Genomic DNA, 15,692 nt, shown 5'->3' on the forward strand with positions numbered 1-15,692 from the left:
TACCAGGATGTTGCCTGGTATGGAGGGCATTAGCTATGAGGAGCGGTTGAATAAACTCGATTTGTTCTCACTGGAACGACGGAGGTTGAGGGGCGACCTGATATAGGTTTACAAAATTATGAGGGGCATAGACAGAGTGGATAGTCAGAGGCTTTTCCCCAGGGTGGAGGGGTCAATCACTAGGGGGCGTAGGTTTAAGGTGCGAGGGGCAAGGTTCAGCGGAGATGTACGAGGCAAGTTTTTTTACACAGAGGGTAGTGGGTGCCTGGAACTCGCTGCCGGAGGTGGTGGAAGCAGGGACGATAGTGACATTTAAGGGGCATCTTGACAAATACATGAATAGGATGGGAATAGAGGGATACGGACCCAGGAAGTGTAGAAGATTGTAGTTTAGTCGGGCAGCATGGTCGGCACTGGCTTGGAGGGCCGAAGGGCCTATTCCAGTGCTGTACCTTTCTTTGTTCTTTGTCCCTTCTTTATGCTTTGTCCCTTTTGTGCTTTCAAATGTCATTTCAAAATGCCTGAATCATCCACTCCACCTCTGGACTTAGTCATTTGGAAATTTTCCTCTTTTATACACACTTCTGCTCTCCTGTTTTGCTGCCCCTTCCTGTAGCTTGGGTTGAAGAATGAAATGAATCACTCTGTGGCATGACCAGTGTTTCAAATGCTAATGGAATTGCCTCCTCTGATCTATATAGCTGTTAGAAATCTAAAATCTTAATTTTTTTTGACATCAGACCTTTCCTGGTATCTTGAGGGATCTGTCTACCGTGACTCCCACATTCATTGCAAATCTTTGTCCATATTTGGCCATTAATTCTATTAATGAGTCAGTACTTTATTCATATGTTCAGTCAATATTTGTTGTGTTTGCGTTGTGTTCTGCTCCTGCGCGCACATTCTGATCTCGGTATGACCATTGTTGAATGGAGACAAGATAATTCCTGATGTCCCAGAAACTCTGAGCTTGCAGACACAACTTCACATGCACAATAGTGAGAGAACTAAGACCAAATTCTCTGCTTATCCACTGGGCAGAAAGTCAGAAGGAATGCAAATAAAATTGGTCACTCTCCATAGTCAGTGAGTAAATATTATTTTGTACCAAAGTTTGATTCTTTTGATGGACAGATATTTAATCTATTAAAGTGTTAACTGAAGGTACTATTTCAATTTTCTACTGTTTCTAAATAATTTCAACTCAGCGCAAGAGGAAAGTATAAAATTGTTATGACACATATGTGATCTTTGAGTTCTGAGTTGGAATGAAATGGAAAGAAAAATACTACAGTGTATCATACTAAGAAGGGGAATAATGTTGAGTAAAATGGAAAATATATTATCAGCAGTACTTGATGAGCTTAAACTGCAAATAAAAAGCTTCAAATAGATGGTAGTTTTGGATCTCAAATATGTTAACCTGATTGGGTTACATCTGTAGTGCCCAATTGCTGCTGATTTTTATGGCTATCAAATGTATTTCTTGATGTTTTCACTAAACAAACTTGAAGATGGAGTTTGGTTAGCTCTGCATAGGTAATGGAATATGTCAAGTATTACATTGAAACTATATTTAGAAAGCTGCTATAGAGTCTGATTTTATTTTAGTGATGGATGCAGGGAGTGGAGGCGGGGAGTGGAAATGACGGTGTCAATTATTGCTGGTCCAATTAGAACCCAAATATTTAATTATCTGCATTAAATTCTTCTCTCAAAACAATAAATCTGTAATGTGTTGAGTAAAAGCTTGATCCTTTTACAATCTCTCCCTTTAAAATGATCAGACTAGACACACTGTACATGAGAGAGGACTGCCTATCTGTAGGTATATAGATGTAAATAATTCTGTCCAAAACTACAGGAATGTATGTGTGTATAAATTAGACAGCAGTAGGGTGACGCACTGTGATTGTGATCTTTGTCTATAACAGCCGCACGCAATCATGTGTTATTGGAAATAAAGGAAGTATTTTGCATAGTGCATTTTGCAATACAGGAATATGTTATAGAACATAGGACAGTACAGCACAGAACAGGCCCTTCGGCCCTCAACGTTGTGCCGAGCCATGATCACCCTACTTAAACTCACGTATCCACCCTATACCCGTAACCCAACAAACCCCCCCCCCCCTTAACCTTACTTTTATTAGGACACTACGGGCAATTTAGCATGGCCAATCCACCTAACCCGAACATCTTTGGACTGTGGGAGGAAGCCAGAGCACCCGGAGGAAACCCACGCCCACAGGGGGAGGACGTGCAGACTCCTGTTTCTAAATAATTTAGAATAATGTTTATTTAGAAACATTATTTAGAAATTATTTAGCAATAGACTAGTATGTCATGCATACTATCAGATTTACCGATGACTAAGATATTCTATGAAAACGAATATTTTTACATTCAATTACACATTAAATTTGTATCTTATTAAAAGCCCAGAGGTCTCAGCTTTTTACTGTATATGTTGTTGATTTACAGAGTTGTATAGCTCAAGGCACTAAGTTGGGAGATGTAATAAATTATATAGATTGGAGCAGGAAGTTGCAACTGTAGATTAAGGCAGAACTATGGCAAATGGAGTTCACTTGGGAATTGAGAGATTATCCACTTCGGACTTGACAAAAAAAATCAATCTGAATATTTAGGCAATGGTGAGAGACCAAGAGCAGTGTTGGGGCAAAAGGATTTGGATGTCCGTGTACCAAAGTCATTAAAAATCCCGGCACAGGTACAAAAAGTGATAAAACAGGTTGATTGAATGTTAACCTTTATCTCCAGCAGGTTTTAATTCCGAGAGGAAGTGACCGTTCAGTTGTGCAGAGCTTGGATGGAACCCTCTCTGGAGTATTGGATTACATTTTGGGGGTCAACCCGTCGAAAACTTACATAAATAAAAGCAAATTACTGAATCTGAATCTGAAACAAAAACTGAAAATGCTGCACGACCTCAGCAGGTCTGACAGGCGCTAACGCTTCGAGTCTGGATGACTTTGACAAAGATTTGACAGAGTCATCCAGACTCAAAATGTTAGCTCTGTTCTCTCCACAGGCTGAAATTGTCCAGCATTTTCTGTTTTTGTCTTAGAAAACTTATGTTGACCTTGGATGGCATATGGCAGAATTCAGTAGAATGGTACCAGCCCTTATTAAAGAGAGGTTGTATCAACTTTATTTGAATTCCCTTGTGCCTTGACCTAAGCCAGATATTTAGAATGATTAAGGGACTTGATAGGGGGCAATAAACTTAAAATGAGATTGGGCTATTCAGGAGTGAAAAAGAGAAGCAGTTTTTCAGACAGTAATGGAAAACTGAGTTCTCTCCCAAAAGGCTATGTGGATGCTGGGTAAGTTGAAATATTCAATACTTTTGTTAGACAAAGGTATCAAGAGAATAGAACACAGACAGGTAAACCAAGTTGAGTTAAACACCAACCATAATCTCATTTGATGGTGGTACAGGCTGGAGGAGCTGAATGGCCAACTCGTCTATATTCCCATTGACGGAAGCTTCTTTCTCCTTGTATATCTAGCATATAAGCAGTAAGGCCATATCTACTAACCCTAAGTTGAGTTTCTCCCACTGCAGTGGAAGAAAGTATAGTGATTCGTAGTATGTTTTCATTACAACAGACAGTTCCTTCATCGCAGATATTATCCAGATTTATTCCTCAAAGTACACGCAGCCATATAAGCAATGTACTGTCCACTAACCTCTAGTATTGGTATTGGGAAGTGCACTTTTGTTAAGCACTTCCCATGCCTTGACAGTGACGTCTGTCAGAAGACTGCCATTGATGAGATCAGAACACCAGATCACTGCCCCAGCTTAGCTTTCCATAAACGATGGCAGTGAATGTTTGACAACAAAGAACTCCACAAGTCAACAAAAGCCCGACTGTACAAAGTCGGTGTGTTACTGATGTACTGCAGTGAGACGTGGACTATCAGTGACACGTCAGAGCGCTAGAGAAGTACTGTAAGCAACACTTTTACTGCATCCTCCAGATTCAGCAGGAGGACTAACAAACAAATGCTATTTTTCTTCTTGAAGCACCCAAGAATTCAAGCAAAGCCGACTACAATTGATTGTACCTGGATGGTCGAAAAGCATCTCCCCTGCCAGATCCTGTTTCCTCAACTCAAATAGCCAATATTCTAGGGGATAAAAAAACAGCATTGACATTAATTTTTTTTAAATTTTTTTTACAAAGTACCCAATTCATTTTTTATAATTTAAGGGGCACGTTAGCGTTGCCAATCCACCTACCCTGCACATCTTTGGGTTGTGGGGGCGAAACCCACGCAAACATGGGGAGAATGTGCAAACTCCACACCGACAATGACCCAGAGCCAGGATCGAACCTGGGACCTCGGCGCTGTGAGGTAGCAGGGCTAACTCACTGAGCCACCGTGCTGTCCAGCATTGACATTAACAATTGGGAGGAGCATGCTACCAATCGTTCAGCTTGTCCACAAAGCTGCTTCATGCTTCAAGTCACAGTGTCTTAATGATAAGGTAGAGCAGCGTTGGAGAAGGAAAGAAAAAGAAGCACATCCTGTACTCCACATCTCACTAGCCTGTGGGACATCTTGCCCCTGGTGCCCGAAAGTCGGCGGGTCAATAATTGGCTCTTTCAGTCACATAGAGACTCACGGCAGAAATTCATGCCCATGCGCAGGCGTCAGCCTGGATCTGAAAGACAACTGATGACAGCAAGTGTTGACATATTCGGCAGTAAACTTCCGTTGTCACACTCTGCCTTCCATCAATACCGTTAACAAAGGTCAAACTCTGAATCCGGGACGGCACGATGGCACAGTGGTTAACAGTGCTGTTTCACAGCGCCAGGGACAAGGGTTCAAGCCCGGCCCTGGGTCACTCCCCATGTGGAGTTTGCACATTCTCCCCCGGGTCTCACCCCCACGACCGTGGGCAGCACTCTTGCTTCACGGCGCCATTGACCCGGGCTCGATTCCCGGCTTGGGTCACTGTCCGTGTGGAGTCTGCACGTTATCCCCGTGTCCGCTTAGGTTTCCTTCGGGTGCTCCGGTTTTATCCCACACGCCCCGAAAGACATGCTGTTAGGTGAATTGGACATTCTGAATTGTCCCTCTGTACCCGAACAGGCGCTGGAATGTGGTGACTTGGTGATAATTGTGGACGATACTGTGAATGTTAACTTGCATCTTCATGCAGGTACTTTTCAAATAATTCGCTGCCATCAAAAACAAAATGAATAATGCAGGCAATGCTTCTAAATTCACATTGATTCTCTGGGCATTTTCCTTTGATTCAAACAGCAATAGAAATTCTTGATGTTTCCTTAAATAGTAGATTTTGTGATCAGCAACAAATTGCTTTTATGTCCCACAAGGCCAAAAGCAGATGGAAGCTGCAGTTGGAGATGCATTAGTTGACTTCAAGGCATGGTCACGAAAGTAGGTTTTAAGGTGATTTTTGAGAGTAGAGAGTATTCCAGAGTGTAATGAAGTTGTTGGGATGCTAACAAGGAAGGACATCTGCCAAACATAGTGCAAATGTTTTGTGCATAGTATAATCAGATGGTGATGTAAAATGTTGCCGATGGAAACCAAACAAAAACCTGTGTCCAGACGGAAGGCAGCACATGTTTGAAAAAAGGAAGACGGAAACTTGGGTCTGGGTCAGGAGCCAAGACACATGCAGTGTTTGAACAAGTGCCTTTCGTGTTTTCGTACAGTTTGAAAGACTTTTGCATAACTACGTAAATTCGGGATATAATTCATAGTGTCTGACAGTGAAGTGCCAAAATACTGCAGATGTTGGAAATCTGAAATAATACAAAATGCTGGAAAAAGCCAGCAGGTATGACAGAATCTAGGGAGAGAACACCAGCTCGAAAGAAGAGTAACATGGACCCGAGGGCAGCACGGTGGCGCAGTGGGTCAGCCCCTGCTGCCTCACGGCACGGAGGTCCCAGGTTCGATCCCGGCTCTGGGTCACTGTCTGTGTGGAGTTTGCACATTCTCCCCGTGTCTGCGTGGGTTTCGCCCCCACAACCCAAAGATGTACAGGGTAGGTGAATTGGCCACGCTAAATTGCCCCTTAATTGGAAAAATGAATTGGGTACTCTAAATTTTTTTTAAAAACATGGGCCCAAAATCTTAACTTTGTTTCACTCTCCACAGATGCTGCCAGACCTGCTGAGTTTACCCAGCATTTTCTGTTTTTATTTAATTAAGTTTGGCGCCAGGTGATGAAGCGGTACAGTAAATAAAATGCAATCTCTAAATGTGAATTTTGTCACACTGAAAGTGACACTGCTAAGTCAAGAGGAACACTGCTTCATCTGAATCAGGAAGATGACATCCACAAAAAATGTCATCTTACCTTCATATGACGTGGCCCATTATCACCACGATACTGTGATTTATTTGCTTTACTTTGATGGTTCAATGCAATTGTCGCCTCTTTGTTTTAAAAAAGAAAGTCTCAGACAGGAAATGTTTTCTCATTGAAAATACTCGCATGTGCTTTCGGATGGAATTTATTTCCTAAGCCCCTGCACCTGTCATTTTGTCCCAGATTTAGTCACCTTTCAACTCAAACCATGGGTCAACCTCTGTCCTTTTAAAAACATTTTCATTGCTTCCCTGCCCCATCTTCACACAGCGCTTTGGGATATTTTCTCGCTTAAATTTGCTGTATGAATACAAGGTGTCCATGATAAAAACAAATTTGAATAAATTAGTTTTTTTCAAACAACAAGTGCCTCAAGTCACTTTGTATGGTAATTTGTTTGAAGTTTAGTTACTGGTCTTCTGTAAGCTAACACAGCCATCGTTTTGTGCTTTTCTCGCCAGCAAGATTGATGTTTATTTTAAATCCCTAGATTCCCTGAAGGTGGTTGCAAGCCGCTCACAACCCCATATAGGTGCTGCAGCATCCCACTACTGCTGAAACTCATCATCACCTTCACGAATCACACTCACTCGTTGCCTAGGTTACACTCCATATAAACTGTAACTCATCCTAAATTCTGCCTGCCTCATTGAACCCTACACCCTTTCAGCTCTCTCCCCAACATCCTCTGCTTCTCCCAATGCGTTAAATTAATAATTGTTGTTTTCATTCACAGCTTTAGCCCCATTTTGCAGCACATGCTGCGTGCTTTTCCATCGTTGGCCAATTCTGCATTTTTCTGTTGGCCATGCCTCAGTTGATAGTACTCTCATCTGCATTGTGTTCGGAAACAAAGGTAATTTTAAGGGATATATACTTGTATTGGTAAACATTAGAAATAAGGTATAGTTTTAGATAAGTTTAATTTATGTTTTGTGTGCCTGGAAGGGACCTGTGGTTAGATTCATTCTGGACATGCTGTGTGTGTGGCTGGTTGGTTACATTCAAACTGTAATAGAGGAAGCTATGGTGCGAAGAGTAAATATAATTGCTCGGCAACTACAGACCCTTGTAAAGGAAAACTTTAATTTGTTCTTTAGTTTTAACTGTAAGTTACAGTAGTTGGTGGCACACAGCTTGAGACGGAACATCTCTCTTAGTTTTGCTAGAAGAAAAGCTGTACTATGGAGAAATAGTTGAGAATGTGCCAGATTTCTAAGGTATAGCAACTTCCGGAAATTAGAGGAATGAAGAGAAACTGGGACCAGGACAATACTGTTCATTTCAAGTCACAGAATTGTAAATGAATTGGCGAGTGAGAAGTCAGAAAAGATACCTGAAGTGGTATCTTATGACAGTTTGAGAGACGTTAATTAAAATAATTGTGGAGCAATCAGTGGCTGGATATAGGAATTTGTGTGTAAAAGCAGTTGAGACAAAAATTCTTAAAGGGCTTGGTGTAAAACCTGGAGTGGATTATCTGGTAAAAGTGGAGCAGAAGCACTGTTCAAAAGAGTCCTTTACAAAACGTGGAGTGGATTTTGGAATGTGATCTACCAATGGAAAGCCTTATCAGAGAAGATTTTAAAGCGTATTTTGGAAGTGGAGTTTGGGAACTCTTAAGTGACGATCATTTGTGGGCGTACTGTATTGATACTGGTCCATTTTTAATCACTCCGCCATATATTCACTGCCTCAGCTCTCTGCTATGGAATTCTTCTCCGAAACCTCTCTGTATCCCCTTTAAGGTACCAAACTTTTTATCGCCTTTTGTAATATATCCTTATGTGGTTGGGTGCCAAATTTTGGTTTAAAACACTGAAGCAGTTTTTCCACATTAAAGCACTTAAGGATTCGGGATCACAATTTCAGCTCACTGATGTTTCAATGTAGGATTGAGAGATTGTACCACACAACTTGTGTTCAAAACTACAGAACCAAAATAAAACCTTTAGTAGTGATCGGAAAAGGGTTACTCATACTCACTTCAAGGGTTAGGGATGCTCACTGGGAGGGGGAAAGGGTTAGGCATACTCAGGGTGGGGGGAAGGGTTAATAATTAATTGGGTGGTGGGGGAAGGGTTGGGAATGCTAATAGGGTGGGGTGTGGGGTTAGGCATGCTAACTGGGGTTCAGAAAAGCACAGTATTAAGGGACATAGGGAGGGCATCCCAGAACATGGAGTTTAGAAAAAAGACTTGTATTTATATGGCATTTCACACCACTGAATGTCATCGTCCAGCCAAGCTAGCATTCACCAACTGTGATGAGCCAGGAATGAATTATGATTTGTAAATTTGGCATTTATCATTTTGTATTGGTAACTGAAACGCTGCAGTCACTTAGGCCTGAAATGTTGTCATTGTCATTGTTGGAAGATATTTCATGCCTGAATATCAACACTGTTAGAACTCATTGAGTGGCACGGTATTACAGTGGTTAGCACTGCTGCATCACAGCTCCAGGGATCCAGGTTCAATTTTGGCCTTGGGTCACTGTCTGTGTGGAGTTTGCCCTTTCTTCCTGTGGTTGCGTGGGTTTCCTCCGGGTGCTCCGGTTTCCTCCCAAGTAAAAACGTGCAGGTTAGGTGGATTGGCCATGCTAAATTGCCCCTTAGTGTGCAAAAGATTAGGATGGGTTACTGGGTTTATGGGGATTGGGTGGAGACGTGGGCTTAATTAGGGTGCTCTTTCCAAGGGCTGTGCAGACTCGATGGTCCGAATGGACTCCGGCACTGTATATTCTATGATTCTATGATTGGAGCTAAATTGAGGTTTGCAGTTTGATTCAGGAATGATGCCATCGCTGGTTGGATCTACCTTTTTCTGGTTTAGTCGGTGTGAAAGATTCTTTGATGCTCAGAAATGACAAGGAATGCTTGGCTTTGTTTTATCAAACAGTAGACATGGTGTTTATGATTTTTCTTCAGTTAAAAGCACATTTAAAATGCACATGGCAAAAAGAAAAGTAGCAGTAGTGTCTACAATTTACAAAATGCACTGCAGCAACACTCCAAGGCTCCTTCAGCAGCACTGTCTAAACCTGCATCCTCCACCACCTAGGCAAAAGGCAGCAGTGATATAGGAGCTTAGAGTTTCTCTCCAAGCCACTCACCATCCTGATTTGGAACTAAAACCTCTGTTCCTTCACTGTCACTTGATCAAAATCCTGGAACTCCCCACCTCTCAAAGCTGTGGATGTACCTACACAACAGGGTTCAAGAAGACAGCTCACCACCACCTTCTCGAGAGCAATTCGGAATAGACAATGAAAGGTTGCCTAACCAGTGACACCCACATCCCATGAAAAAAAACGTAACAATTTTTTGCTGGTCTTAAAACAATCTCTGTGCTAAGCGCCTGCGTTTATTGTACTGGGTTCAGGCCTTGAAACCAGGCTTGTAGGGGCAGTTCATGAAGTTACATTGAATTGGGCGGCCCGGTGATGCAGTCACTGCTGCCCCACGGCGCTGAGGACCTGGATTATCTGAATAATTAACCACCAATAAATTCAATAGGAAACTCAGAAGAAATGTTTTTACCTGGAGGGTGGTGAGAATGTGGGACCCATCATCATGTTTGAGGCAAATATGGTTTTAAGGGGATTCTGGAAAAGTGCATGAGGGAGGAAGGAATAAAAGGCTATGATGGTAGATTAAGTAAGGTTAGAGAGATTCATTACACTGACATGAACCAGTACTGAGCTGTAAATTCAATGTAACTTCAAAAATTCCAATTAAGGGGCAATTAAGTGTGGCCATTCCGCTTACCCTGCACATCTTTGGGTTGTGGGGGTGAGACCCACGCAGACACGGGGAGAATGTGCAAATTCCACACAGACAGTGACCCGTGGACGTGGTTGAACCCGGGTTCTCAGTGCCGCGATGCAGCAGTGCTAACCATTGCGCCACCACACTACCCCCTTCTTTATTTAATCATCATAGAATGATAGAATCCCTACGTGCAGAAGCAGGCATTCGGCCCGTGTGCTGACCACCTGAAAGAGCACCCTACTTGGGCCCACACCTCAGCCCCGTAACCCCACCCAACCATTGGAGACTACGGGACAAACTCCTGTAGTCTCCCAAGGTCAGAATTTAACCTGGTGCTGTAAGGCAGCAGTGCTAACCACTGTGTCACTGCATCCCGTGGGTGAAGAGGGTTTTTTTTTTTGGAGGCATAAAACAAAAACAATAGATGCTACAAGCACTCATTTGGACAGTCAGCGCTGATGGAGAGAACAGACAAGTTAACCTATCGGGTATGGATTCTTTGTCAAAACTGGAAGAAATTACAGATCGATAGCCTTTTAAAAGTAATAGACAAGGGCAAGAGGGAGGGTGAGAGCTCATGAGAGTAAATTAATGGCAAATATATTGGAAAGCAGGTGATTGTTAAATCACCAGTTTATTCATACTAAAACACTATCCCCAACACCACGAGCTCTTATCTTATTAAGTAAACTATTGTGTGACACCTTATCAAACGCTTTATGGAAATCCAAGCATATTAAATATTCTGGTTCCCCTTTATCTTTCCTCGTTACCACCTCAAGGAATTCTAATAAATTTGACTGGCATGATTTCCCCTTCAGGAAGCCATGCTGTCTCTACTTGATTATATTATGCATTTCTTCTTTTTATAAATTTAGAATACCCAATTCATTTTCTCCAATTAAGGGACAATTTAATGTGGCCAATTGACCTACCCTGCACATCTTTGGGTTGTGGGGGCGAAACCCACGCAAACATGGGGAGAATGTGCAAACTCCACACGGACAGTGACCCAAAGCCGGGATCGAACCTGGGACCTCGGTGCCGTGAGGCATCAGGGCTAACTCACTGCGCCACTGTGCTGCCCTATATTATGCATTTCTAAATTCTCTACTATTACATTCTTTTTTTCCTTAAATTTAGAGTACCCAATTCATCGTTTTCCAATTAAGGGACAATTTAGCACGGCCAATCCACCTAGCCTGCACATCTTTAGGTTGTGGGTGCTAAATCCAAGAAAACACGGGGAGAATGTGCAAACTCCACACGGACAGTGACCCTGAGCCGGAATCAAACCTGGGACCGTGGCGCCGTGAGGCATCAGGGCTAACCCACTGCGCCACCGTGCTGCCCCCTACTATTACATTCTTTATAATGCAATCTTAACATTTTCCCAGTGACAGAAGTTACACTGACCTATAGCTCCAGTATTTTGCCTCCCTTTTTGAATAGACATTTTGCATTGGCAGTTTTCCAATCTGGGATTTTTGCAGAATTTAAGGTTTCTTGGAAGATTACTCGCAGTGCATGTACTACCTTTGTAGCTACTTCCTTTAATATCCTGGAATGCAACCCATCATGTCCAGGGAGTTTATCGGCCTTTCGCCCCATTAGTTTCCCTAGTACTTTTTCACTAGTGATTGTTATTGTATTTATTCTATCCCTTACCTCTATCTCCCTTGATTATTGAACTTGGTGTGGATTAGGATGCTGGTAGCAGAGTTTTGGAAACTGAAAGGGGGAGACGAGCGAAATGGAGCGTTGGAAGTCAAGCCCGGAGGACACAAAAGGAATGGGGGAGGGTTCAGCAATAGATGGGCTGCAGTAGGGACAGTAAAACAATGTTACAAAAGTGGGGACCGTGGCCTTTGTATGCAGAGGATATATATGATCAGTTCAGCTTGGGGTCAAATTCAACCAAGGTGGCTGAAGTCGAGGCTGGAATCTGTAGCAAGGGAGCAAAGTTTTTGCTGGACTCTTAAGACGGTGGCTTCAGTCTCGATGTTTAATGGAGAAAATTGCAGTTCATCCAGCCCTGGATGTCTGACAAGGAAGATTTAATACATAACAATAAAACCAAGAGTTTAGTTATGGACTTGCAGTGAGCTGATAAAGATAGTTAATGTCCATTGCAATTGTCTAGTGACTGATGGGGTTCAGGCATATGTGGCTGTGCCTTAATTTCGGTGATATTCCAAAGTCAGCATCTGAACTATTTCTGTTTGTTGCATTATCTTCCAGAAGATTGATGTGAATTTTTGACCATTTGCAGCAATAGGAATGTCACACTGTTTCTGCTTAATTCTTCCAAGAAACCTTTTGTATAACATTTAATAAAGTAAAGATAAATGTCGATGAGAAATAACTTGCAGAAATTCAGAATAGAAAGTGGTTTGCTCTCAGACATATGAGGCCCAGGCTTGCATGTCAAATTGTTATTAACAAGTAATAAACTGAATTTCACCACCTATCTCTCCTGGGAAAGTATTTTTCTCAAATGTTTGCACTTGCAATTCATCAGGGTTAAATTTGTCTTAGCGTCTTCTCTCAATTCCCTAACATCCACCCGTGTTGTCATATCAAACAAACTGAAATAAGAGGGAGGAGGGCTGGAACAGACTTCATGCTGAAGGTCTGTCCATCAATGCAAACTAATTAACTTACTAAATTGCTGTCAATTTTAATTTCCAGAATAAAATTCACACGGTGTATAATTCATTCTAAAAATCGATGGTTTTTTACACCTACATAGACCATACATGCAGAAGGAAGCCATTCGGCCCATCGAGTCTGCACCGAACCACCTAAGCCCTCAACTCCACCCTACCCCCGTTACCCAATAACCCCACCTCACCTTTTTTGGTCACTAAGGGCAATTTATCATGGCCAATCCACCTAACCTGCGTTGTGGGAGGAAACCGGAGCACTTGGAGGAAACCCACACAGACACGGGGAGAACATGCAGACTCCGCACAGACAGTGACCCAGCAGGGAATCTAACCTGGTGCTGTGAAGCTGCAGTGCTAATCAATTGTGTTGCCCTAACATGGAGAGTGAGCAGGATTGTCTACTCTAAGGTTTTAGACCCTTACACATAAACATCTATGCATCTGAATACCAAGTTGTCAATTAATTTTAAAGTATAACATGTGAGGAAAGGGGATATTGAACAAAACATAAATTCTACCAGGACCCCAATAAATGATAACATTTGATCTAATATCACCATTGAAAATTTGAACTGAAGTTACAAGTGTAAATGGTCTCAAACTGCAACTGTTGCACAAAGCCCCTCCCGGTAGTCCCATCGGGTGGTTTGGGTCATATCGGATGCTTCCGGCCGGATTGGATGGGCCAAGGGTTCCCCGGGAACAGGTGCAGAAAGCTGAGAACGTCAGTGCGTCACCATGCCAAATAAGCTAAGCTGATAACCTTGGTTGTCATGCTGCCGGAGGGATGTGTAGGCTTTGGGAGAGGGTGCAGGGGAGGTTTGCCTGGATTTTGCCTGGTCTGGAGGGCGTTGGCTATGCAGAGAGGCTGAATAGACTCTGACTGTTTTCATAGGTTATGGGGTGACCTGATGAGGGTCTGCAGGATTGTGAGGGGCATGGATAGAGTAGATGGGCAGGCTCTCTTTCCCAGGGTGGAGGGATTGGCCACCGGGAGGCAGCGGTTTGAGGTCCGTGGGGCAAAGTTTAGAGGAGATGTGCGAGACATGTTTTTTTATACAGAGGGTGGTGAACACGTTGCCAGGGGAGGGTGTGGAAACATTAACACCGTTCAAAAGGCGAGTGTGGCACGTGGCCTCGTGGTTAGCACTGTAGCCTACGCCGCGGAGGACCTGGGTTTGAATCCCGTCCCTGGGTCACTGTCCGTGTGGAGTTTTCACATTCTCCCCATGTCCGTGGGTTTCACCCCCACAACCCAAAGACGTGTAGGTAAGGTGGATTGGCCACACTAAATTGCCCCTTAATTGGAAAAGATATATAATTGGGTATCTAAATTTGAAAAAATAGCCAAGAGTGCATTTTAACACAGCACGGAGAGAGGCGAGAGTACGGACAGAGAGAGAGAGAGAGAGGAGCTCATTTTAGAACAGCATGGTGAGAGAGGTGAGCGTTCATTTTAAAACAGTGCAGAGAGAGAGATGAGAATTCATTTAAAAAAAAAAAGCAGGGAACATGAAGTGATTGGGGAGTATTCAATTCAATTATCTCTCAAATTCCGTGTATCTATTCGTCATTGTCAAGTTTTTCTGGGAACAATAAGGTCTAATCAATTGAATCCCTTCAGTGCAGAAGGAGGTCGTTCAGCTGTTCGAGGCTACACCAACTCCGAAAGCTCACTCTACTAGACCCACTCCCTCGTAACCCCCGCGCATTGATTGTGGCCAATCTACCTAACCTGTACATCTTTTGGACTGTTGGAGGAAACCGGAACAGATGGAAGAAACCCGCTCAGACACTGGGAGAATGTGCAGACTCTGCACAGTCAACCAAGCCAGGCTCTGGCACTGAGGCTAAGCATTGTGCCACCGTGCTACTTTGCTAGCAGTAATGAAATAAGGAATTGGTAATGGTCAGGTTTATTAATTATAATTCAGAAAAAAATAATTAATTAACACATAATAAAGAGCGACTGCACAATGTTTGTGCTCCTGAACACGTGTAATCCAAGGCAAACATGCTGCAATAAATTATGCATCTCATGGAGCTTCAGTCCAGAGTCATTGCTGGACGGCAAGTTATGGGAACTGTGATGCATCGGGGGGGTGTCACTTTATTCAGGAGGTAGTCACATCCTTATGCGAGGCAGAATGTTAGAGGGACAGAACAATGTAACTGCGTGTCAGGCAGGTATATTAACCCATAGTTAGTGATGGAGGACCCTCAGCCCCTGACTTTTCCCAACAGATACAAGGTGCCCACTATCTGCTTGGATGAGGAGACGACTATTAGGTGGATGAGGGCACTGACCATGGCGCCACCAATTAAGTCATGGGAGTGAAGAGGAAAGTGGTGATGGAAGAAGATGGTATCGTTGGGGGTTAGATACTGTTCTCTGCAACTGCGAGGGGGAGCCAAGGGTTGTGTTCCCTGCCCAGTGCCAGGGTTAAGGACATCTCATGGCTGGGGGAGAACTTGGAGTGGGAAGGGTCCTGTTATCGTGGTTCATGTGGGAAATATCTACATAGCAGAAAATCATTTTTAGTTTACATTAAGATTGATGAAGTAGTGGAATAAATCGAGGTAAATGTTTTTGATATAGTTGTCATTGCAGAGACATGGTTGCAAGGTGATCAAGATTGGGAACTATATATTTCAGGGTACACGGAATGTCAGACAGATAGACAGAATGACAAAGGAAGAGGGTTAACCCTTATAGTAAATTACGTCATAAGTGCATTCGTGAGAAAGGGTCTGGGCTCAAGATCATCAAGTAGAATCAGTATGTGTGGAAATTAGAGTCAAAACATTGGTGGGTGCAGCTTAAGTCCTCTAGCAATAGTGATACCATTGCACAGACCATTCA

The 15,692-nt window shown here is 43.0% G+C and overlaps 1 protein-coding gene across 1 annotated transcript in view; it reads left to right on the forward strand.

Moving 5' to 3' along the window:
• Nucleotides 1-7,144: 7,144 nt before the first annotated feature.
• The window catches only part of LOC119954732 (cat eye syndrome critical region protein 2-like), a 109,160-nt gene continuing 100,612 nt past the window's right edge, over nucleotides 7,145-15,692 (forward strand). Inside the window, exon 1 of the mRNA XM_038780254.1 lies at nucleotides 7,145-7,244. Within this exon, the coding sequence (XP_038636182.1) occupies nucleotides 7,197-7,244 (48 nt within the window). The 5' untranslated portion in view covers nucleotides 7,145-7,196. The remainder of the gene's footprint in view (nucleotides 7,245-15,692) is intronic.

The sequence above is a fragment of the Scyliorhinus canicula genome, chromosome 20 (genome assembly GCF_902713615.1).
Source record: "Scyliorhinus canicula chromosome 20, sScyCan1.1, whole genome shotgun sequence".
In the NCBI taxonomy this organism is placed as follows: domain Eukaryota; kingdom Metazoa; phylum Chordata; class Chondrichthyes; order Carcharhiniformes; family Scyliorhinidae; genus Scyliorhinus; species Scyliorhinus canicula.